General features: G+C 37.5%; 2 protein-coding genes across 5 annotated transcripts in view; one reads left to right on the plus strand and one right to left on the minus strand.

Annotated features, from left to right (window-relative positions):
- Window positions 1-358: 358 nt before the first annotated feature.
- Window positions 359-5,682, minus strand: LOC127423560 (NADH dehydrogenase [ubiquinone] 1 beta subcomplex subunit 8, mitochondrial-like). The gene is made up of 5 exons (XM_051667985.1): window positions 5,555-5,682; window positions 4,380-4,506; window positions 4,120-4,219; window positions 822-977; window positions 359-520 (listed from the first exon to the last, which is right to left on the minus strand). The coding sequence occupies exons 1-5, from the start codon at window positions 5,673-5,675 to the stop codon at window positions 428-430; spliced, it is 597 nt and encodes a 198-aa protein (XP_051523945.1). The 5' UTR covers window positions 5,676-5,682; the 3' UTR covers window positions 359-427.
- Window positions 5,683-7,048: 1,366 nt separating this feature from the next.
- arhgap44b (Rho GTPase activating protein 44b) overlaps window positions 7,049-27,114 on the plus strand; it is a 63,590-nt gene continuing 43,524 nt past the window's right edge. For all 4 annotated transcript variants that reach the window (XM_051667884.1, XM_051667885.1, XM_051667887.1 and 1 more), the window contains exon 1: window positions 7,049-7,301. In XM_051667884.1, coding sequence (XP_051523844.1) covers window positions 7,249-7,301 — 53 coding nt within the window. In that variant the 5' untranslated portion in view covers window positions 7,049-7,248. The remainder of the gene's footprint in view (window positions 7,302-27,114) is intronic.

Here is a 27,114-nt window from a genome sequence, read left to right on the forward strand (position 1 = left end):
GATTTATTTGAAAGAATTAAAAGAACAGTTTCATGTCTATCCTTGTATTTTTCATCAGTCGAGGTTGATCAGGGTAAGTAATGCAATTACTTTTAGACAGAGTAATTAGTACAGTAATCTAATTACACTGTAGAAGATATAATTAGTAGTTATTAATTAATGACTTTTTTTTTTTTTTTAAGAGTAAATTACCCAACACTGTATCCTTCCTCATTTTGTTTATCACTTTGGATAAAAGCGTCTGCTAATAATATGAATAAATATTATATTATAATAAAAGTCTAAAAGTAAAAACACAAGGAATTATATTGCTTTTTCTATATGTAAAAGTGTTCTAAGAAATGAGAAACTCAACAGACAACATTTAAGTTTAACTTTATTAGAGAGACAGATATACATTAGTTATCGAGCAGAGAGGTTTATATCATTAGATTTTATAATGTTTAACAGGTTCTGGTTCTTTCTCGGGGTCTCCTCCTCTCTCCAAATACAGGTTGTTGTAGGGATATTGTTTAGGTGCCTGGCGAGAGACAGAGACAAAGGTTAGGATAAGACAATATACAAAAGACTTTCAGAAAATCTACATTCAAATGTGGAACAATCAGAACTCCAAGTTAACTTGAAATGGTGTTGACAACTTATTTTACTCCAATAATGTGGGATGGAACTTGTTTTTATCCATTATTAATTGACTTTGGACATTTAGACAGTACAACCCATTAAACGGACTGTTCGTCTATCCCTCTCGGCCTCGTTTAGAATGACAAAAAATTAAATATGAAGTCTAGGACCATCTTGTTGAATAACTGTCCCGCACTCACCACGGGTTGGTAGGCAGGAAACACCTCGCCTAGACCGAACATCAACATCATGAAGCCTAAGAACCCCAGCAGATGTTTACACATGGTCCTCCAGTCCACAGGGCTCGGAGACGTGTCCACCCTGTTCCTGATGAACATGTCAAAGTCCCAGTGCATCTACAATACCAACACGAAACATCACTACCTCACTTTGAAAAGTTTCATTTGATCCCACTAGATGGCAGAAAGCACTAGAAAAAAAACAAAATTTCTCTATCACATTCCATCACAATATACAGATGTGAAATGTAGGTGGCGCTCTAACACATTTTATCCCTCACAGATGTGCCCGTCCATAGACATTCAGTCTAATTTTCAGTTCACGCACCACCCTCATTGTTTCATTGAATATCTCGACCTCTGAGTGGACTAGAAGCTCAATCTAGGGGTCATTAGAAAGCTGAGATCCCCTTTGTGATGATGTATAATGTTTTATCATCAATAATCGAAAACATATTTTTCTGATGATTTTTTAGTATGCTTTTCCTTCTGGATGGCATATTTTGTTCTGGACATCTAAGATATAACATTGGATTATTCAGAGAAGCAAGCTCACAGACAATTAAACAATGGCTCATTTTTTAGAAAACTTCCTAAATTAAAAGCAGATATAATGTTTACGGCTATTTGGTGCTTACAGCAGCAGTTATCGGAGCATAAATGAGACGTTTGTATTTGATGACTTACAAAAATCATATTTCACTTTGTGATTCTTTTGAAAATCTTTCGAACTGTGGTATTAGTGCAACAAAATAAACTATACAGTCACATTCTTGGGAATAAGAGCTTTCATTTGATATATGACTTGTCCATTTATGTGCTAAGTCAAGGACTTTTATTTTTATATAAATATGTCTACCCCATTACCTCTAGGGGGCGCTAATTTTCAACGCGAATGTTTTGAGGCCTTATTTGTTATTTTAAGATACATAAATGCAGAAGTGATGGTTGTTTCTGAAAAGTTCAGATTCTAAGCTTTCAAATGACACCTCATATACATGACTTATGTATACGGAGACTTTAACGTTTTAAGCGGAAACTTATTTCACGATATAGTGCCACACTTTAGACCCGCTGGCGGATCCATAGAGTTTAAGGGGTTTGACAAGTTGATGCTTATCAGCGAACAGGGCTGGGCGATATGACGATATATATCATGGAGACGATAGTGTAGTGTGGAGGAGGGCGGGGCCGGGCCGGAATGATGCACGCCCGGACCCCAGTCACCCTGATGAGGCGAGCGAGGGATAAAGGTGACCGGAGACGGCAGTTCGAGAGAGAGAGAGAGCTTCAGGCAGCTGTCCATAGTTCCCTCTCTCTCCCGAACTGCGGTCTCCAGTCGCCTTTAACCCTCGCTCGCCTCATCAGGCTGATCGAGGTCTGGGCGTGCGTCATTCCGGCCCGGCCCCGCCCTCCTCTGCGCTACAGATATAAAGTGTCAATCGATAAGAGATTTTGCTGTATGGTGTATATCACGATATGTAAATATCCATGTGCGCAGCGTGGGCTTATCTATCAGTGGGCGGGGCTTCACGTGAGAGAGAATTTAAGAAACATGGATGGGTTTAAAAATCGCGATTTGCGCTTTAAAAGCGCTTAATATGCTTCTCATCTGACACGCACGTGTTTCATGTGCGTGTCGCACGTGCCATCTCTGTCTGGAGCACAAAAGTGCGCGAGAGTCCAGCAGGCTTCCTGGTATTCACAGGAGAGCGCAGAGCGGGATTACTCACTTTAAAAGCCCAAAAACTCCCAAACAGGTCAAGAAAACGAGGAGGAGCTTGTTATTAAAACAGGAGCGACATCTGTGGAATAGGTTTACAAAAGCCGACACAGAGCAGAAAAAATTAATCTGCAAACTGCTTCGCATGACTGACAATCACTCGTAATACAAGCAATTTGTTTTACCTCCTCAAATGAAGCACGCAAAAGAATATTAGTGTGACGAGGAGGAGGGCGGGGCCGGGCGTGCACACGGTCGGCCCCCAATCAGGCTAATCAGCCGAGGAGAGGGATAAAGCTGAGCCGGATATGGCAGTTTGAGAGAGAGAGAGCCACATGCAGCTGCCGTGTGTGTTTATGTTTATGTCTTTTTAAGTTTTCATTAAACATTACTTTGACTCTTCAGCCGGTTTCCGCCTCCTACTTTCCCATTTTATCCGTGTTACATTGGTCCCGAAACCCGGGAAGGAGGCGGCAGAAACCGGCTGAACAGTCAAAATAATGTTTACTGAAAACTTAAAAAGACATAAACATAAACACACATGGCAGCTGTCTGTCTATCTATCTAAGTTTGTCTATCTATCTGTCTGTCTGTCTGTCTATCTATCTGTTAGTAATTTCCCACCTGTTGTCGTAGACAGTAAATGTTTGGATTTGGGAATGTGGTTATATATATATATATATATATATATATATATATATATATATATATATATATATATATATATATATATATATATATATATTTATATATATATATATATATTTTTGAAGTTTTTCATGTTTCAATAAATTAATGTAATTTTTAAAGCAAAATAAATAAAGCCAAAATATTCAACGACCCTCAGCAGGGGGCGTTGACGATATAATTGCAATATTTTTAAGGCGATTATCTATTAAAAAAATATTACATATCGCACAGCCTTATGCGCCGCATTAATTTGGTCATAATGTTTTTTGCAAGAAGTGTTTATATTTATTTAATATTTATTTTCTGCAAGAAGTGTTTACATAATTTTGGATATTTTCAGCAATAAGTATTTATTTACGTTGTTGTTTAACTTATGTATTATTTTATTTGTTGCATTGCCTTGGGAAGATCTTGAGTTTCTTGAGGAAAGTTTATAATAATAATAACAATAATAATATTATTGGTCAACAACATATCAGACTGAAATATGGCAAAATATGAAATTTAGCATTACGGTAAGAATAATTTAAAACCAAGTTAAGTGTTTGTTTGTTTTTAATTGGACTATTGTAAAGTTCTAAATAAAGAGAAAATTATATAAGATGAAGTATTTGGAAGAATTTAATTCACTGACTGGATTATCCCAAAATAGGCAGTACAATATGGTTATTTAAAATATTAACCAATTTGTATTGATTTTCAAAAAATAAATAAAAAATGACTATATCGTGATATAAAACGACTCGTATCATTATAAGATTTTGGTCATAACGACTGCATTTTCACTGAATGCTAAAAGTGAATATTGCGTTAGAAGATATTAAAGTGTTATGAATCTTCTCTTACAGGCTCTCCCCAGTTTCTCCTCAGATCAGGATGGTCCCACTGATACCAGGGGTCTCTTTCATGCTGTGACCTGTTCGGTAGCATGGGGTAGTCACCATACCTGAAAAACAACACAAACAAAAAAGCTAGAACCATAAGAATACAAATACAATAAAAAAAGATAAAAAAGGATCCAGTAACAGTACACAGTGTCACAGGTAGAAATGTTGACTCAGGGTCTTTAATTCACTCAGAACCTGCAGTCTGAGAGAGACTCTCACCCTGAGCCATCATCAGGATACGGCTGGTAATCTTCCAGCGTCATGTTGTATTTTTTGGCTGCTGCAGCTCTTTCCTCAGGGGTTTTGGGATACGGGCCGGGCAGCATGTCCTGAGAAACACCAGAGGCTAGAAAATAACACAAACATAAAACAGGTTACATCATTTCTTTAGATTGGCATTACTCAATACCAAAAACAAACACAGAACACAAACTTTAATTTTAACATGAGCACCAAGCTTTCCAGACCTGTAAAAAACCCTGTAAAACACTGCAATAACCCAACAAATCTATACTGAATTAAAATTGGGCACTAATTACTCAAAGAAATCTGTCTGTCTGTCTATCCATCTATATATCTGTCTGTCTATCACTCTGTCTGTCTATCCATCTATCTATCTGTCTGTCTACCTATCTATCACTATCTATCTATCTGTCTGTCTGTCTATATATCTGTCTGTCTGTCTGTATATCTGTCTGTCTGTCCGTATATCTGTCTGTCTGTCTGTCCATCGGTCTATATATCTGTCTGTCTGTCTAGCCATCTAACCGTCTGTCTATATATCAGTCTGTCTGTCTCTAGCTATCTATCTATCTGTCTATATATCTGTCTGTCTGTGTCTATCTGTCTGTCTGTCTATATATATGTCTGTCTCTATCTATCTGTCTATATATCTGTCTGTCCGTCCATCGGTCTATATATCTGTCTAGCCATCCAACCATCTGTCTATATATCTGTCTGTCTGTCTATCTACCTACCTATCTGTCTGTCTCTAGCTATCTATCTATCTGTCTATATATCTGTCTGTCTGTCTGTGTCTATCTATCTGTCTATATATCTGTCTGTCCGTCTGTCTACCTATCTATCTATCTATCTATCTGTCTGTCTGTCTGTCTGTCCGTCCGTCCATCGGTCTATATATCTGTCTGTCTATACATCTGTCTGTGTTTCTGTCTGACTTTCGGTCTATATATTTGTCTGTCTGTCTATTTACTCAAAACACAAAGCATTAAGTAATAAATTACTTGTGTTTACAAACACATGAACACTATCTTTAGCTTAGCCTGTTAGCGCACTGGCCTTGACATGAAGGTTATCATATTATTTATTCCATAACCTTTCTGTACCGACTGTGTATTTCATTATTAAGACAGATAATGTGTATGAGAACGCACCTGCTCTTGCTCCGAGGATAATATTAGAGATTACTCGTGTTTTTCCTTTAGAAAGAGCTCGGGTCAACAGACCCACTCTGAGCGCCGCCATATCGCCTCTATGACACTCCGTAGTGCACATGCGCAGAGTGCTGTCAGTCAACACAGAGGACACGCCCCCAATTACACTGCAGCTGCAACACACATGCAGAAAGCGATAATAAGCAGTGTTGGGTAAGTTACTCTAAAAAAAGTAATTTATTATTAACTACTAATTACATCTACAGTGTATTTAGATTACTGTACTAATTACTCAGTCTGAAAAGTAATTGCATTACTTATTACTAATTACTTTCTAAAACCCTGATCAACCTCGACCAGATGAAAAATACAAGGATAGACATGAAACTGTTCTTTTAATTCGTTCAAATAAATCATAAATAGTCAAATAAATTATTCATGAACTGGCCAAAGAATTTAAGAGGGCAGCATTAAATTAGAAAACATTAGATGTTAAATTTCGATTTTAAATTTCTTAAAATTTCTAAACAAATTAACTATTGTTTTATGTAGAATTGTTCTAGAGTCTATACAGTATTTAACATAATTACATCAGAAGTAACTGTAATTAAATTACTGAAAAATTAAGTGTAATCCCTTACTTTACTTTTTTCAATGAAAAAGTAATTTAATTATAGTAATTAACCCTTGTGCATCAATAAAAAAAAAGTTACTCAGAGGTCCTTAGAGGGCAAAAATGTCTGCGTCAAAAAACTGGCATAAAAAAATTATATATTAATATTATTTTCCACTTTGGAATGCACTACTTAGTAATGCATTACACCCAACACTGATAATAACCTACCGAGATGCTCCAAACCATTTGTGTATTTACTGGAATATAGACGGTGCATATTATGTACAATGTGCACTTTATTTATAATGTATACCTTCTAATGTCCTGTGTTGTTTTAAATATGATACTTCAACTTTAAAGCTGCACGTCTTTACAACATCCACACGATGGCAATATTGTTCGATAACTCTATTTTGGATGCTTTTAATAAATAAATAAATCCAGAATGAATTTTTGAGTCAAAATGTCAAATTATTTGTTGAATGTGGAGAATGCAAGAAGATGCTCACACTTAATTGGAGAAATGCAGAAGAGAAAAACAATAACAAAGAAAAAATATATAGTTATCAGTTATAATACAATTCAAATAACAAATAAAAGTTAATCAGAAAAAAAGGTCATAATACTTTAGAAATGTGTACTTTATTTATGATCTTTAAGATATTATAAGATATTGCAGCTAGAAAGACTGCAAATCTGAGTAAAGTATCAAACAATTTGCTGGCACTATTATGCAATATTTTTAAGTGCCAAAAAAATCACGGTTCTCAGATCACCAATCCAGATATGACGTCAGAGTGAATGCATATGAACTCCATTTCCCATGAAGCTGTGCGGCTGCTCGGCGTGACGTCAGCAGCGCTCAGCGTTCACCGGAGCATCCCGCATCTCACAGCGATGAGCTGCGCGCTCTAACGATGATTTCTGCCTATTTCACTATCTATAGGTGATGGTTTCACACCGAAGGGGAATTATTGCGTATGGCCCGTGCAGAGTTATATTTCCTGACGGTTGTCTTGTAATTAAGGAATGTCTGCTGGTTTTCATCCCTCGGGATTCGCGCACAAACTGAAGGAAGATGAAGAAGCAATTCAACCGAATGCGACAGCTCGCCAACCAGACAGTGGGCAGGTAAATACACCTTCATCTGTCACATTCATCACCGCTTATAACGAACAGTATATACAGCGATCAGCGATGAATCGAGGTTTTATAGATATGTATGAGCAGCTTCAGGTCCTACATTTATATATTCATGTAAGTAAATACGAAAATGTGATGCATAGTATTAGTATTACACACACGGTCGGTTACTATGTCGTATTTAAGAGTTTAATTTGGTAAATGTGATGGTATTGTTAGGTGTTATTGATTTAATGGTGTTGCATGTGTGGGTCGGTCCTGATGTTGGGCCTCGCGCGCATCCTTCACCTGTCCTGACCCCAAACACACCAACACTCTGATCCAATAAACCATAAACATATTGTTACAGATTGATGCTGTTACTCTAATGGGGTAATAATAATGTGTCTATGGTCTATAATAATCATAATAATAATAAAATCTATCTGTCTGTATATGTGTCTGTCTGTCTGTCTATCTATCTGTCAGTCTATCTGTCGGTCTGTCTGTCTATCGATCTGTCTGTCTGTCTATCTAGCTATCTGTCTGTCTGTCTCTCTATCGTTCTGTCTGTCTGACTGTCTATCTGTCTGACTGTCTATCTATCTATCTCTCTGTCTGTCTATCTATCGGTCTGTCTGTCTATCTATCTATCGATCTGTCTGTCTGTCTGTTTATCTGTCTGTTTGTCTCTCTATAGGTCTGTCTGTCTGACTGTCTATCTGTTTGTCTGTCTGTTTATCTATCTCTCTCTGTCTGTCTGTCTATGTGTCTGTCTCTCTGTCTGTCTATCTATCGTTCTGTCTGTCTATCTATCGGCCTGTCTGTCTATCTATTGATCTGTCTGTCTGTCTCTCTGTCGGTCTGTCTGTCTGACTGTCTATCTGTCTGTCTGACTGTCTATCTGTATGTCTGTCTGTTTATGTGTCTGTCTGTCTATCAACCTGACTGACTGACTGTCTGTCTATCTGTCTTTCTTTCTGTCTATCTGTCTGTCTGACTGTTTATCTTTCTGTCTGTTTATCTGTCTGTCTGTCTGTCTATCTATCTATCTGTCTGTCTGTCTGTCTGTCTGTCCATCCATCCATCTATCAATCAATCTATCTTCCATCCATCCATTTATCTATCTATCTGTCTGTCTGTCTGTCTGTCTATCTATCAGTCTGTCTGACTGTCTGTCTGTCTGTTTTTCTGTCTCCCTATCTATCTATCTATCTATCTATCTGTCTGTCAATCTGTCTGACTGTCTATGAATCTGCCTGCCTGTCTGTCTGTCTATCTGTCTGTCTATCTATCTGTCTATCTATCTATCTATCTATCTATCTAGCTATCTGTCTATGTGTCTGTCTATCAATCTGTCTGACTGTCTGTCGATCTGTCTTTCTGTCTGTCTATCTATCTGTCTGTCTGTCTATCTATCTATCTATCTATCTATCTATCTAACTAACTATCTATCTATCTATCTGTCTATGTGTCTGTCTATCAATCTGTCTATCTGTCTGTCTATCTATCTATCTATCTATCTATTTATCTATCTATCTATCTATCTATCTGTCTATCTAGCTATCTGTCTATGTGTCTGTCTATCAATCTGTCTGACTGTCTGTCTATCAATCTGTCTGACTGTCTGTCGATCTATCTATCTATCTATCTATATATCTATCTATCTAACTATCTGTCTATCTATCTGTCTATGTGTCTGTCTATCAATCTGTCTATCTGTCTGTCTGTCTAACTATCTATCTATCTATCTATCTATCTATCTATCTATCTATCTATCTATATATCTATCTATCTAACTATCTGTCTATCTATCTGTCTATGTGTCTGTCTATCAATCTGTCTATCTGTCTGTCTGTCTAACTATCTATCTATCTATCTGTCTATCTAGCTATCTGTCTATGTGTCTGTCTATCATTCTGTCTGACTGTCTGTCGATCTGTCTTTCTGTCTGTTTATCAGTCTGTCTGTCTGCCTGTCTGTTGGTCCGTCTGTCTGTCCATCTAGCTGTGGTTCAGAAGTGTAGAATCGCTAGAAAAAATTATTTTTAGAATAAACTATATACCTAAATTATATATCTAAAGATTTATGATGAAATTGTATGTAATTTGACATGTTCGTGTGCTCAGTTTGGGAACAGAAAGTTGAGTGAACATTGTAATGTTTAAATATGTAAATATGATGAATGTTATTAAAGGCTATGAAAAAAGCGGGTCTTGCTTGACATTTCTGTGTGAATGTGAAAGTTTTATTTTGCATTCCAGTGGTTATATTCCGATGTCAGAATTGTAACGGACTGTTGGTCTCGGTTACTACGGCAACAGGAAGTGATGTAGTGTCATGAATTCCGTTTGGAAGGAGTCAATGAATTGAGAAGACTCCCTGGAGTCAGTGATTAATGACTGAGAAGAGTGACTCCTGATTTAAAGGAGTTTATGTCATACAGAGATTACCAACACTTTTGTCAGTTCCAAAATCAACAAACAGCCTTTTCTTTTATTTTGGCCAATGGTCATCATAGACATCTATTGGCATTGGCCATTGAAGAACCTGTGTCTATATTGTTATTGGTTGCTGGACTGAAGGAATCTCGTCCTGTATTCAGCATTCAGAGTAAGTGTGATTTTAGCATTCGTGTACAACAATGGTTACATAACAGAAACCTCAGTTTAAATATTAATTACAGTGCGTGTCCGCATCATACGAATGAGGGTTTCACACAGCAGAACTACAGTAAAGCTGTTCTGTATTTACATCCATTGATTTGCTGAAGTGAGTCTAATATCTGCAGTATTTTCCTCTTGTGAGTCGATTAGTATTATTGAATATTGAGGTGAATATTGGGAACTGTCAGTCTTCTGCTCTTGTTACACAGTGACTCTGTGCTGTTCATCCGATGGCAACATCTTTTAGCTCCATATATATACTTTAAAGTCAACAGGAAACAATATTTGCAATCTATTTTACTTCCTTAATGTGACTGGAATTTCAATGAGAAAAGTTGTAGATTTTTTTTCTTACTTTTATGTTTTAATTAGCATGATATCAGCTTGCTGTGCTTTAGTATTTTAAAAATATGTCATAAAAAATATGTTTAGTGGTGCGAGAATCAATTTAATCCATTGGTTAGTCCATAGTTACAGTATTATGGCCATTGCAAATGCAAGTCGTTTTCTTTTAAGGTCTGTTGGGTGAATATTGATTTTAAAGCTGATGTTGGGCTGGTAACACCTTCTTAAAACTCATTATTTAAACTCTGTATGCCATCTGAGAGGTCAGACTGGAGAACATTTCTCTAGTTCGTTAAAAGAGCCTATTAAATACACCTTGAAATTGGAGTTTTGTGATTTTTATTACATAAAAGTGGGAGAGAGGATGCATGCAAATGACATGTTTATTGTGGATTAAACTTAAAAATGTGCATCATTTTGTTTTTCTCCGCTTTTCCCCAATTTGGAACGCCCAATTCCCAATGCGCTCTAAGTCCTCATGGTGGTGTAGTGACTCGTCTCAATCCGGGTGGCGTAGGACGAATCTCAGTTGCCTCTGCGTCTGAGACCGTCAATCCGCGCATCTTATCACGTGGCTTGTTGAGCGTGTTACCGTGGAGACGTAGCGCATGTGGAGGCTTCACGCTATTCTCCACGGCATCCACGCACAACTCACCACGCGCCCCACCGAGAGCAAGAACCACATTATAGCGACAACGAGGAGGTTACCCCATGTGACTCTACCCTCCCTAGCAACCGGGCCAATTTGGTTGCTTAGGAGACCTGGCTGGAGTCACTAAAAAGTGCATAATTGAACATGGAATAGAAATTAAACCCTTAGTAAAATATCACAAAATAAATACCTCAAAATACCCCAAAAAAATTAAAATAAATAATAATAATTAGTTTGCATTGGTTTTAAAATGTCTGTCTGTTTTTACACCAATAGCTAATCTTATAATTTGGTAACATGTAAACGTCAACGGCTAAAAACAATATTCCAGAATGTCAAAATCTGTTAAAATAGCTAAACTTAAATATTCAGCACGATTAAACTGCTGGACAGTAATTAAATGATTCAGTCGCACCTTGGCTGAAAGCTTTCTTGTCTGATGTTTTTAATTCGTTCGACAGGAAAGAAGAATTATTGTTTGGTTTTATTGTGATGTTTTCAGCCGCACTGAATACATGTTCAGAAGCTCGTGTTCATCTCGTCAACGAAATTACTGACAAAAATGTACAAGGTGTTTTTTGATTCTGGTTAACAAAGACTAGAGGTCTGCACTGGCCTTTAAATAAAACCGGAACCTGACCCGTACCCATGACCTTGTGACTCGACCCGAACGGTACCATCAGATTTTAAGCCAGAACCCGACACAAACCCAAAATCGCTCACTCTCTTTATAATTTCTTCTCCAAGCAAGTATTGTTGCAATAGGATGTATTTTATGTAAGCATAATTTGCAACATTCGTAACAGCTAACATGCTATTTGCAGCCTGAACGTCTTCAGAATATTGAATCTTTTTAAAGTTCATTTTAAAACGAGCAGATGCGAGCAAAAACACATTCGGTGTGAACGGCCCCTGTTTCATCCGTCCACGCGTGTCTGTGAGTGAAGTCCGGTTCGCCTTTTTATTTTTTCATTAATTCCAAAGTCGTATTTGAAAAACTGGCGGTTTCTCTGACCGGGGTCGGGTTGCAGAAAAGTAGACAAGATGGAAAATATGCATCATTAAACAATTCTGCTCAAAACATACTGCTGACAAAAATAAGACTAGAAATAAATGCAGCCTAATATCATGAACATGTACGTGACAGTGGCAACATTTTGCGTACTTCATTACACGTTTTGCTGCAGTTTCCTCGTAAAATGTCCAGCGGGGGGCGCCAAAAGTGAGTGAAATGGTGACGTAATCAGATGAGTTTTTTTTTTTTTTTTCCTTTTTCTCCCAATTTGGAATGCCCAATTCCCAATGCGCTTTAAGTCCTCGTGGTGGCGTAGTGATTCGCCTCAATCCGGGTGGCGGAGGACGAGTCTCAGTTGCCTCCACGTCTGAGAGCTTCAATCCGCGCATCATATCACATGGCTTGTTGAGCGCGTTGCCACGGTGACATAGCGCGTGTGGAGGCTTCATGCCATCCACCGTGGCAACCACGCTCAACTCACCACGCACCCCACCAAGAATGAACCGCATTATAGTGACCACGAGGAGGTTACCCCATGTGACTCTACCCTCCCTAGTTTTATTAAATAATCTTCTGATCGCGGTTATTTGACTTAAGCGTGCTTATTGTGCACTTCAAATTCCCATCACATTTAATGCCCAAATAAGGTAATCTCAAGCGAATATATACTGGCTAAATGTGATCAACGGCGACTTTGTTTGTCATTCAGTTGAACTCCGAGCATCACTGAGCCGCACCGCGGATGTTAACCGGCAGAGAGCGTGTGAAGCGCTTCTCAAGCGCTCTGATACGCACGCCATCAGCACATGCCCATGGCAAACTCCCACATAAGTAAAAACAAACAAATGTAATCATTGATAGTGAACGCAAAGTGCTCCAGCTTCACTTTAAGCAATTGTTTCTGGTCATTGTGAGTAAAATAATCTTGGGAGAAACCAGACTCACTGTGGGGGCCAGTTCCCCTCTGACTAACATCATGAATATAATGACAATATTAGTTGTTTATGTGCAGTGCGAGTCATGGTTTAAAATTAGTAAACTAAGTAAGTGTTAAGAGTCTGTGTTTATACAAAAATTTAGTATGAACTGTAAGATTAATGACTAATGTCTTTGAAGTCCATCCTGGATTAAATGCAGAGGTTCATATAGATGCATTGTCCTTTGTTAGTTGGCTGATGAATGCTTTTGTTGGCAATTAATTGATAGTCTATGTATTCCATTATAAGAGTGTAGTCCATCATTAGACCGAGGTGATGCAGGTAGAGATCAGTGAGGTGCATCACAGTTCAACCAGCCGGTAATTTCGGTGAGGTCTATCTTAAGTCCAAGGTTCAGGCAGTGGAGACCTGGCTGGAGTCACTCAGCACGCCCTGGATTCGAACTCGTGACTCCAGGTGTGGTAGTCAGCGTCAGTACTCGCTGAGATACCCAGGCCCCCTAGAGAACGTTTTTTTAAATGACCGTAAAGCCATTTTATCAGTAAATGAACGTTCAACTTCACAATGGCCCTCTTAGCAGCATAAAAGTCAAAAATGCTATTTAAAAAAAAAATTATACACAGAAGTGAGCAACTGACTTGTGTGTTTGTTTACAATGCTTAACGGCTGCAAAAACACACGTTATATAGAAAATGACATCAAAAACTTTGGCACGACCTTGTTGACTTGATTAATATTTTGTGTCGTGCAAAGGCGTAAAATCTATTATTTAGCTTTAATCTATTGCATAATTTAAAAGTGCTGCATTTGCAATGTAAAACATCCATTTGTGGAATATTAAAATACAGAGACAAACAACAGACCCATATATCAACCACATACACTAGTGATCTGCAGTGTGTTGTTTTGGTCCAGTAGAGGTTTCCCAGGCTGTTTTTGTGTCCCAGTCCGTCCCTACATCTCACTATGAAGAAACAGCATCACGCTAGTATATTTAGAGTTCTGTCTGACCTCTAATGACCCTGTGAGTGCCATTCTCAGTGTCTGTGTTTATTTGTAATTACTGTAAAGCACACTCACTTAAGTATGGAAATGACTTTATTATGTTCCTCCACCAGCGTCATTAGACTCTCACAGAGTTGATTTAGTATGTGTTATTAGTAGCTTGTGTTTGATTAATTCTCTCCTGACCTGAGCTTCATAACACACACAGTAATGACATCACAGTCGCTTTCATTCAGCTGTAGGTGAATATGACATTAATCTCTCATTTTGCTGTTGTATATGTGGAATAAGCCCAGAAAGCTGAACCCAGATCAGTTCCAGATCTGCCTGTTACCAGCACTTGTGCACACTGGATAACCTGGTAAGAATGCCTGTGATGGTGTTTACATACAACATGAAATTGGGCTAAAGGGCAAAAATCAACCTGTGCTGATCTTTGGTTTTTAGTTCAACCGTTTATGACCTTATCCTGATCGAGAAAAACCATTTAAAACACTTTAAAGTTGGATGTTCTTGTGGTATGATACATTTATGGTGCCTCTTTGCCTTTTGGGAGCTTGACAGTATATGTGTGTGTTTGACAATGTTGAACTCTAAAGAGCAGGTCAGAGGTCATACACTATAGACTGTAGTATGTATGTATTGTATGATCTGGGATCAGTGTGTGCAGGGTGTTTAGTTACAGGCCACAGAGACTCAAACGCTCATCTAGTGTTACTGATTACTGTATATATACACACACACATGACAGCAGTACACACCACAACCAGAACACACACACACACATGATCAGTTGAGACACATGACATCATAGAGAGAGTTTTAAGTGAACTTTAACTGCTCTTAATGCACTGAAGTGTCTGTATATGGGAACTATTGAGTTTGTACTGTCCTGAGAGAGAGACAAAGAGGGAGTCAGACGGATGGAGAGTTTCTGCTTTTTGGCTATTAGTTTCAGACATGAAAAAAAGAGTGATGTTGTTACGAAGAGGAGGAGGAGAGGAAGGTGGCTGCAGTTACAACATCTTGTCTCACAGCCAGAACAAAACTCACATAAACATCATCTCCTCCAAACCTCTCCTTTCCTCAACGCAAAGTGGACAAAACAGGGTTTGATTACATAACATTAACCTCTCGCTCTCATACCATCTCTCCACCAACAAAAACTTTTCTTGGTAATACACACATTTGTTTTTTTTAACCGTTGAAAATCGGTAAAATTTACTCATGGAGCCACGTTGAGAGCCCCATATCTCTGGGATTGAACCACAGAGGGCCTTAAAAATGAAGATACTAAAAGGATAGTATCCTTTATCCATAGTATCCATAACCCCTTTAATTTCACTGCTGTGAGTCACAAGTCATGTTTTTCCCCCGTGGCTTCATAGCTCACACTGGATTTCAGTGTGTGACTGCTGTCATGGGTGTGTAACAGGAAGTGTGATGTGTGAACACGGACAGAGGCTCATTAAAACACTGGTGCAAAACACAGCTTTCCAACTCATTTATGGAGGTTCTGTGCTTTGGACGTGATTTTGGGTTCGTTACTCAGAATTATTTTTTAAATGACGATGATGCGAATAAAGCTGCAGTTTTGATCGGTTGTGACTTCAATACTTATGAAATCAGTTTTTTAGACTTTTAGTCAGTGGTGGAAATGGTCTCTATTCTTTCAAAACACAAGTGCATGAATATCTCTCAAAAGAACAATGAATTTGATGGAGAAATATGTTTCTTTTTGGTTATTTTTAAAACTGAAATTTGACTTGCAGGTGTGCTCGATACCTCTATCTGCGATTTCTACACATTCGTTAAGTAGCACAACCATTTGAACTGTTCCAACAAAAAGAAATGTTGCTTTAGTACTAAGTTAACATATTAAATGATTTCTTAAGGATTATGTAAGTAGACTGGAGTAATGGTAGCTGAAAATGGAGCTTTGCCATCATTTTTTTTGTGGGGGGGGATTTTTCCCCTTTTTCTCCCAATTTGGAATGCCCAATTCCCAATGCGCTCCAAGTCCTCGTGGTCGCATAGTGATTCGCCTCAATCCAGGTGGCGGAGGACAAATCCCAGTTGCCTCTGTGTCTGAGACAGTCAACCCGCGCATCTTATCACGTGGCTTGTTGAGCGTGTTGCCACGGAGACATAGCGCGTGTGGAGGCTTCACACCATCCACTGCGGCAACCACGCTTAATTCAAGGCTGTTTGAACCTTCTCAAGTAATTCACCATGCGTCCCACCGAGAACAAACCACATTATAGTGACCACGAGGAGGTTACCCCATGTGACTCTACCCTCTCTAGCAACCGGGCCAATTTGGTTGCTTACGAGACCTGGCTGGAGTCACTCAGCACACCCTGGGATTCGAACTAGCGAACTAGCGAACTCCAGGGGTGGTAGCCAGCGTATTTTACCACCCCGAGCTTTGCCATCATTAATTAAAATGTAATTTTATTATAAACAAAAACATAAAACACTTCAGATTATAGAGATTATATCTCTGTAATCTATAACCACATTACACTTGAGAAATGGAAATTCTTGGTCGAAATTGGGGAGAAAAAGGGGAGAAAATATTTTATTTTTATCGTTAACATGCACTCAACTACAGATGCTTTTTACAGAAATGCCGGTTTTCTTAAAGAGACAGTACCAGTTTATTTTTTATATGTTTAATACATTTTTTAATAATTGTACATTTTTGGATATTTCGTTAAGATTTGGTCTGTTACAATTTAACACGTTTTAATCATTTTGCACATGATCGTCAACTAAAATATGTTGTTTTTGTCGTCTAAAATCTGCTGTTTTCAATATTAACCCTATAACGGTGCATATATTAAATATGATACACAACTTTTGACGGCTCCTGTTTCACTCTCTGTTCAAGCTGATGAGTCAAACAACCTATTGTATGTAAGTTTCACATGTTTATGGCACCATCTAGTGGTTATTTGTGAAAAAAGTGGTTTCAATGTGTATATCGATCTATTTAAAATGCCGGCAGACTTGCGTGGAAAGTGACTCTTATGTTGGGATAAATGACAGCTTATTTTAACAAAGTAAAAGTGACAGTAATGATTATATTGTTACTGATATTTTAAAATGAGTATTTGTTGAATATAAGCAACTTGTGCTTGGTTAAAATTTTGTATATTATTTTATTGAAAAAGCCCCTTTGAAATGCACATATCAAATGTGATACGACAGGCTTTTGAGGAATATCTCTCAATCATCCTTACATTACATTCATGCACACCACAAAAAAGCTTTGAAAAATCTGATGTATACATTTTACAACTATACATTTGATAGAAACAAATAAATTATTAAATAAATATAGAATTAAAAACTTTCATTTTTGCATTTCCCAATCCCGTTTTATATTGTATTATTTTTACATTAATGGGTGAATTTATTTATTTATAAAAAAAAAATGTTGTTTATTTCCTTGCACATTTAATTATTTATTATTTTTGCAGGTTTAGCCCTCCATACACTAGGGCATATCACGATTTTAATTTAATTAATTGTATAAATCAGATATATTTTCATAGTTTGTCTAATGGTACTAAAAACAGTTTAATGTCAAAAAATTTGAATTTTCTGATCATTCTTTCATATGTCAGGCCGTACAGGATCTGTTACTGCTTGATACATGTTTTAATCATTTTGCACATGATCGTCATATAAAATATGTTGTGTATGTCGACTAAAGTCTGTCATTTTCATTATTTATAAATATGATGCGTCAGTGTTGGGCAAGTTACTTAAAAATAGTAATCCACTTCAGATGACTACTTATTTCTCTAAAATTGCAATCAGATTACTTTACAAATTATTTCATTGAAAAGTAATCACTTTACAAATTTCTTTACTGTTAAGTTACTTTCTAAAACACTTTTCCGCTCATCAAATTCAAAATAATGTCTATTTTCTTTGTTCATTGTTACACACAAATCATACACTCAGCACCTCACATTTCTCCTTCACAATGACTCGTTACGGGGCCATAATTAATTACTTAAAAGTTATTTAATTAACTGAAAGTCAGTAACTGTAATCTGATTACAAGTATTTAAAATGTAATGCATTGCACTACTTTTTTTACTTTATTTTTATTATAATTTTTTTTTTTTTTACTTTTTTACTACTGGACACGATGACATAATGACTACATTTAAACGACTATGACTAAAATTATACTGCTTAAAATGTTGTCTATGTGGGCAGCTCAACGGGTTTGGAAAAGAGTCATTGATTTTATGGCTCACTGTTGATGGATTTCACTCTTGGGTGAGAGCAGGTTAAACTGCAAATCTTATGAGAACTGCTCTGGTGTGAGGTAAATGCAGCTCTATCTGACTACACAGAAATTGTAGAAACATAGTATTGTTACACACAAACACACTCATTCCCCTGAGAGAACAGGTGTATCTCTGCGTGACAGGTAACGTGAGTTTTAGTACCACTGATTGCGGTTCAGACCTCCCCGCCCATCTGCATGCATGAAAATCCAGTTTAAATGTCACCAAAAGCGAGTTTTTAAGCAAGTTGTACAGGCTGTAAAAGTGAAGAGAAATGCATATTTTATAAATTGAACCCCCAACCCAAACCATCAGCGGAGTAAAAATGTAATGTTTGGGGTAAAAATGCAACCTCCGAATCCCGCTCGTCACTGATTAAAACTCCTTCAATTCTGATTTAAAATAAAAACAAAATTCAAATTTAAAAGCTCACCATTCACACATACTGTGGACTAATTGCAAAAAATTGGTCTCAGTTTTCAGAGAACTGCCAAAATAAAATAAAAAGACTCCAATTATTCAGAAATAATATTGTATGTGTTTATAATCTTATAATGAACAGACATTTCTTTTCTGAAAAAATATAAAAAATTATAAAATTATAAAAAAAAATAAAAAAATGTTTGTTGTTGTCCTAACTTTATAAACATGTAATTCTGGTTCTGTTCACTCTACCTCACTTTGAAAAGTCTCATTTTATTCCACTAGATGGCAGAAAACACTAGAAAAAAATATCTGAAATGTAGGTGGCGCTCTAACACATTTTATCCCTCATAGATGTGCTCGTCCATAGACATTCAGTCTAATTTTCAGTTCAAGCAACACCCTCATTATTTCATTGAATATCTCGACCTCTGAGTGGACTAGAAGATCAATCTAGGAGTCATTAGAAAGCTGAGATCCTCCCCTTTGTGATGGTATAAAATATGTTATTATCAATAGTCGAAAACATATTTTTCTGATGATTTGTTTAGCATGCTTTTCCTTGTGGATGGCATATTTTGTTCTGGACATCTAAGATATAACATTTGATTATTCACACAAGCAAACTCACAGACAAATAAAAAATAGCTAATTTTTTAGAAAACTTCCTAAAGTTAAAGCAGATATAAAGTTTTTAGCTATTTAGGGCTTACAGCAGCAGTTATCAATGCATAAAAGAGACGTTTGTATTTGATGACTTACAGAAATCATTTCACTTTGTGATTCTTTTGAAAATCTTTCAAACTGTGGTATTAGGGTAACAAAATAAACTATACAGTCACATTCCTGAGAATGCGAGCTTTCATTTGATATATGACTTGTCCATTAAGGTGCTATTTGAAGGACTTTTATTTTATATAAATATTTCTACTCTACTCTAGGGGGCGCTAATTTTCAATGTGAATGTTTTGAAGCCTTATTTTGTTGTTTTTTTGTTATAAATGCAGAAGTGATGGTAATACCTGAAAAGTTCAGATTCTAAGCTTTTGCCTGACTAATGTATACGGAGACTTTAACGTTTTAAGTGTGAACTTTTTTCGAGATTTAGCGCCCCCCTTTGGGGTGAGTTTAAGGGGTTAAGCGAACGCGATTACTTCCTGGTTTCAACGCAGGATCCGAACCCAGGCCTCCACACTGCTGACGCAACACGCTTCCGGTTGTGACTGCAAAAATGTGCGATGGATGATGCCACTTGTTAGTGAGTCGGCATAATGTGGTCGATCCTAGGGTAGCGGAACTTTCGGAAACAACATGCCGACTTCCTGTGTGATCATGTTGGAATAGCATTAGAGCGGAGCTTTCAAAGTGTTAGCTTTCAAAATAATGACATTTTCTCAGTATCACTTCAAAATAAGTTTCAATAATCACATTAAAAAAAAAACATTTTACATATACAGTACATTTAAATGCCATTAAACTGATTCATATTATTCATATTTAAATACTCATTAAGTACTGAACTGCTGAACATTATTGGTTGTTATAAATGTATGTTATAAAGTGTTTCGAAGTATAAAGGCAGCCATATGTTACATGTTTCTATGTGTATATACAAAAGTATATTTATGTTTAAAGACTTCTTTTTTAACAGTAAGTGTGATATTATTCAGACAACATGTTGTGGCATTTCTAAATGTATAACAGATAAATCTTGATTTGTGCCCGGTTATAACACTCTTCTCCTTTATTTGGTCATTATTTGATGAGTAGCTGCTGCCATGATTGATAGAAAATGCCGGCAGGCCTGCAGGAAAAATAAATTATCGTCAAAATATTAACAACTGCAGTCTTGACCAACACAAAATAGGTATCGTTTGAAAGCTTAGAAGCTCTACTTTCCAATGCATGTAGACATTATGACCAAAACGTCAAATATCCATGTGTCATATGTTGTTGGAAAGCTCTCAAAGAGTAGAATACAACCAGCCGATTTGTTTTACTCACAGACAAAAATATAGCGAGTAATAGCTAAGTATATGTCTCTGACAATTATGTTGGTGTTGCTTAAATGCAGCGTTTTCGCTTATAATTTCAGGAAAAATAAAAAGAACTATAAAATATCACATACTATTATTTAGAGAAGGTGATTATCTTTCAAACAAGTCCACACACAAGGTAATCAGATGCACAGATCATTAGATAATCCACATGACGCACAATGTTACATATGACCACCAGGAGATGGCGCCAAATACACGACACAGACTCAATGATGACTCAAATGACACAGAATGAAACTCATTCTGTGAAATCTCATTATAAAATCATGTCTGCATGCTATGCAAACCTTTAGTCATTGTTGTGTTTGCATGTGTAATTAGTTCTTATGTATAATTATTATGTTTTATTTGTTTGGAGAGGCTTTTGGACACGATGATAAATTAGTCAATCAGTCAGTCATTTTTATTTGTATAGCACATTTCATAACACACATCGTTTCAAAGCAGCTTTACAGAAAATCATGCATTAATAGAAAATGAAATGGTAATATTTATAAAGTCTTAAGGGTGATCATTGTGTAGTTTGATTAAATATGATTGTAAATTGAGTATAAAATAAGTAATTAAATAATAATTTTATTTATAACCCCAGTGAGCAAGCCGAAGGCGACTGTGGCAAGGAACACAAAACTCCATAAGATGTTGATTAATGGAGAAAAATAACCTTGGGAGAAACCAGACTCTCTGTGGGGGCCAGTTCCCCTCTGGCTAAACAACATGAATATAATGACAGTATTAGTTATTTATGTACAGTTCAACCAGCAGGTTATTTCAGTGAGGTCTATCCTAAATCCAAGGTTCAGGCAGTGGCATATGAAGTATCCCATGCCTTATGATTGGAGTTATGCCAACATTAGATGTATATCTGGCTAAATAGATGAGTCTTTACTTAACTGAGTGAGTGTGTCTGCATCCCGAACAGTGTTAGGGAGACTATTCCATAGTTTAGGAGCCAAGTATGAAAAGGATCTACCTAGGACCTTCTAGTTTGCAAACCTCTGTCCTAGTTTATTAATAAACTATATTTTAATCATACTGCACTGAAGCTGTCTGTCTGTCTTTACCTGTCTTACTGAATGTGGGCAGCAATATTTCTCTGGTTATTCTAGTGAGGTGTAACTGAGATGTGACCCAGTTTGTTAAGTGTGTTTCTCAGCTAATCTGATATTCCATCACCTCCGCTCTTGCTTTCTTACCATCATCTTCTACTGTTCAGATGGAAAAATGTGTGTCATGACAATTAAGACTAGATGGATGGTTACCAGTGCATCGCTTTGCAGTTGCTAAGGTGTTCTGAGTGGTTGCTAGGTGGTTGTTTACTGTCCCATGTTTCTCTGATATGACTCGAGTCCCTCCTTCAATGCAAGTCTATGGGAACTATTCCATCTGTTTTACCAAGACACATGATTTAAAGTATCATTAATGTCTGTTGCACAAACACTTCAGGATGAGTGAACGGTTAATACTTGGATGTACATTTCTGAAATCTTCAAATGTCGCTTATTCTGAATTTTAGTGTATTTGTGGACTCTCAAAAATGTTGACATTATTGTTTTAATGTGAATATATAATGGTACATTTCTAGTTGCAACGTTATTTATGCTTCAGACCCTTGTTTTGTTGGACAAGAAAAACTAGCTTGAGAACCACATTTAGATTTCGACCATTGAAAACGGGTAAAATGGAGCCACATTGAGAGCCCCATATCTCTGGGATTGAACCATATAGGGCCTTTAAAATAAAGATACAAAAAGAAAAGTTTGTTTTGAACCAGAATGTAAAAGGATATTAAGATATCTTTAAAACATCTGGAGTTATAGACACTCAAACTTTGGAAAAACAACACAAAAAAAGTGCTTTTCCCCATTTTTGGACTCGCTCCATTGGCGTATAATGCAACAAGAGGTGCTGAAGTCAACTGATGTTAGTAATAGATCTACTGATCTCTGTGTACAAATACAATCAGGACACTGACACCTTTAAAAGGTATTTTTTTTGACCTGTAGTTTTGCTCCAAAATCATAGGCGGAAATTGTCATTTTGACCCCCCTCTACAAAACAATGGATTACTCAGTAAATTTTGACCCATGGCATTTCATATTTTGGCTTTAATCTTCATTTATGTTTATCTTTATTCAGAAAAACTATTCATAAAATCAACAATTTCAGTCTGGGAAATTTCTGAAATTTGGCTGATTTGACATAGAATAATTCACTTTATCTATTTATATCAGTTGAGTCAGTATAGGCATGTGCATTTTGAATGTGAATCTTTTTAAAGTCTCATAGACAGTATAAAATGATGTGTGAACACAGACATTGAGCTATATATAACCCATCACTGTTCCTCTTTGTGTGTTCTCAGGGGAATGGGTGTGTAATGGTTCTTTCTCACTGGAATTATGTGTCATTCTGTCATTCTCAGGCTGTTGTAATGATAGAGTGCGTCATGTGAATCAACACTGATTTCTACTGTACTCTCACTGTTTCCCTCATTAGTGTGCACTGTTGAGGGATTCAGGGGTGCTGGAGTCTCTCAGGTGTAGTTCTGACTTTTAACACACTGTGTTTGTGTGCTATTGAAGACCACACCTTTCTTTCATGAGCAGTCAAGCATAGACACACACACACACACATGTTTGCACAGCTATCTAAATGGGGACATACCAGAGACTTCTGTTGTCTTTATATAAACAGAGATCTCAATATGAACTCAAGCATCAAATTCTTCCAAGATTTTTGGAAGAATCATCTGACACAATGTTAATACTTAAATGAAGAACTCCATTAAAGGGGTAGTTCACCCAAAAATGAAAATTCTGTCATCATTTACTCACCCTCATGCTGTTCCAAACTTGCACGACTCTCTTTCATCTGTGGAACACAAAGGGTTTATATGGAAAAAAACCAAGTATCAACCTTCAGTAGAACTTCTCCGCGGAAGTTTTGGAGCGACATGAGTGTGAGTAAATGCTTTCATAATTTCCACTGTCCCTTTAAGTGATCTGAGCTCTGAAAGAGAGCAATACAACTTCACTTTGGAATTGTTTGTCATGTTACATCATCTAATCAGGTTTTGTTTGTCTTCTCCACCCAGCTGTGCAAAGACAAAGCCATATCTCAAGAGGAATATTGTTGTGTTCCAACTCAGAAACTCAGAACTTAGAACTTGGAAAGTCCAATCAATATAAAGAGTTCTTACAGTCATGGGAATATTAGGGAATTTAAAAATTGTCATTGGAATTAATACAATCTTAAAACGTCATGGAATAGTCATGGACTGGGTGATATGGCTGGAAAAATTAAGTCTCGATATTTTTGAGCTTATTGACTGTATTGGATATATATATATATATATATATATATATACTGTAGATAGATTATTATGTATTTGTTCTGAATTGGCATTAAAAGTATGTTTTTTTATTTTATTTTTATTATTATTTTATTTTTTTCAGATGAACCATCATTTCAACCAAACATCCATTGTATCCAAGTATATTTAAAATGTTTATTGCATTAAAATCATGAAGGCTAGTTTTCCACAATATTTAATCATTTTCATTTTGATGCAGCAATGCAGTAATAAAAAGCAATATTTACTTAAATATATATTTACTTAAAATTTTTTTTGAATGAACAGTATGTGCAAAAATTTTATTATGCTCAAATAAAACACTGAATAATAATTGTTATTATTATTATTGCTATTATTAGGATTATACACTATATTGCCAAAAGTATTCGCTCACCCAACCAAATAACTGAATTCAGGTGTTCCAATCACTTCCATGGCCACAGGTGTATAAAATGAAGCACCTAGGCATGCAGACTGTTCTACAAACATTTGTGAAAGAACGGGCCGCTCTCAGGAGCTCAGTGAATTCCAGCGTGGTACTGTGATAGGATGCCACCTGTGCAACAAGTCCAGTCGTGAAATTTCCTCGCTACTAAATATTCCACAGTCAACTGTCAGTGGTATTATAACAAAGTGGAAGCGATTGGGAATAACAGCAACTCAGCCACGAAGTGGTAGGCCACGTAAAATGACAGAGCGGGGTCAGCGGATGCTGAGGCGCATAGTGCGCAGAGGTCGCCAACTTTCTGCAGAGTCAATCGCTATAGACCTCCAAAGTTCATGTGGCCTTCAGATTAGCTCAAGAACAGTGCGTAGAGAGCTTCATGGAATGGGTTTCCATGGCCGAGCAGCTGCATCCAAGCCATACAACACCAAGTGCAATGCAAAGCGTCGGATGCAGTGGTGTAAAGCACGCAGCCACTGGACTCTAGAGCAGTGGAGACGCGTTCTCTGGAGTGACGAATCACGCTTCTCCATCTGGCAATCTGATGGATGAGTCTGGTTTGGCGGTTGCCAGGAGAACGGTACTTGTCTGACTGCATTGTGCCAACTGTGAAGTTTGGTGGAGGGGGGATTATGGTGTGGGGATGTTTTTCAGGAGCTGGGCTTGGCCCCTTAGTTCCAGTGAAAGGAACTCTGAATGCTTCAGCATACCAAGAGATTTTGGACAATTCCATGCTCCCAACTTTGTGGGAACAGTTTGGGGATGGCTCCTTCCTGTTCCAACATGACTGCGCACCAGTGCACAAAGCAAGGTCCATAAAGACATGGATGAGCGAGTTTGGTGTGGAAGAACTTGACTGGCCTGCACAGAGTCCTGACCTCACAAATCCGCTTCTGGAAGAATGGTCAAAAATTCCCATAAACACACTCCTAAACCTTGTGGAAAGCCTTCCCAGAAGAGTTGAAGCTGTTATAGCTGCAAAGGGTGGGCTGATGTCATATTAAACCCTATGGATTAAGAATGGGATGTCACTTAAGTTCATATACGTCTAAAGGCAGATGAGCGAATACTTTTGGCAATATAGTGTATTTGTTTGTCCAATAGTACAAGGTTCCCGCGGTTCTTACATTTTTTAAATGTCTTTTCTAAAGTTTAAGGTATAACAAAAGTCTTAATTATAATTTAAAAAGGTCTTAAATTTGGGGACAGAAAGACAGGAATTGCGATGTGTCCTAATGTGATTATTATTAAACTTCAGAACTCTACGATTTAATACAATAAATGCGTGATTGTTGATGACTACTGCTGTTGACGAATGTTTGCTTTAAGGTGTTTATATTCTAATACGTTGTAGATGATTGTAAGAGTGCATATTTTATGTCCCTTATCGGTTTGAATGAGCAGCTGGAATTAGTGAAGCACAGACATTTCAAAATAAGAGTCCCCGGGCTTGTTGATAGTTAAAGGTCCCATTGCATCTGGGATTTTATAAAATTTGGCCCACCCTGTCACAAGAAGGAAAGGCTAAGATTTTTTTGTACATTCCATATATGTGATCAATAACTAAGGTGGTAGAAAAGACAGATAACCGATTAATTGGCCGATCGTTAAAAAAAATATCATAGTCGTTTAGGGTTAGGGTAAACCCTGACGGGTACAGACATAGAGGCTACAAGGGTCCAAAATAAATAAAGTCCCAGATGCAGTTTATTAATCAACCAAAATCCCAATAGATCTGGTACATAACACTTTAACTATAAACAAGCCTGAAACACACTAGGGACTCTTATTTTGCAATAATGGAGACTTGGCACCATTACATTCCTTGTATTTGAGTATTTACCAAAGTAAGCCTTTTATAGCTTATATATTTACCCAGTGGCGGATTTAGGCATGGGCGACATGGGCAGTTGCCCAGGTCGGTCTCTTGTGGGGGGGGCGGCACTCCCCACCCCCTCCACCGCCCCCCACCCTCACCCCCCTGGTCAACAACTTCGGGGGCATTCTCATTTACAATCAACCCCCAAAATTCAACTGCACCGAGTAATTGGTAAAACCAACTAGAAACTGATCTTTGTGCGTGCAGCCTCTAAAATAGAAATAAAGAATACTTATCAAGTAATTAATCGCAAATGGAAAATTCATAGAAATTTCGAGCCTGGGGGGCCTGGGTATCTCAGCGAGTATTTACGCTGACTATCACCCCTGGAGTCGCGAGTTCGAATCCAGGGCATGCTGAGTGACTCCAGCCAGGTGTCCTAAGCAACCAAATCGGCCTGGTTGCTAGGAGGGTAGAGTCACATGGGGTAACCTCCTCGTGGTCACTATAATGTGGTTCGCTCTCGGTGGGGCGTGTGGTGAGTTGTGCGTGGATGCCGCGAAGAATAGCGTGAAGCCTCCACACGCGCTACGTCTCCACGGTAACGTGCTCAAGAAGCCACGTGATAAGATGCGCGGATTGACAGTCTCAGACACGGAGGCAACTGAGATTCGTCCTCCGTCACCCGGATTGAGGCGAGTCACTACGCCACCACGAGCGCATTGGGAATTGGGGATTCCCAATGCGGCAGTTCTGAGGTGAAACGTCCACTGTGTGGCGCTAAAA

This window comes from Myxocyprinus asiaticus, chromosome 32 (genome assembly GCF_019703515.2).
Source record: "Myxocyprinus asiaticus isolate MX2 ecotype Aquarium Trade chromosome 32, UBuf_Myxa_2, whole genome shotgun sequence".
Lineage (NCBI taxonomy): Eukaryota > Metazoa > Chordata > Actinopteri > Cypriniformes > Catostomidae > Myxocyprinus > Myxocyprinus asiaticus.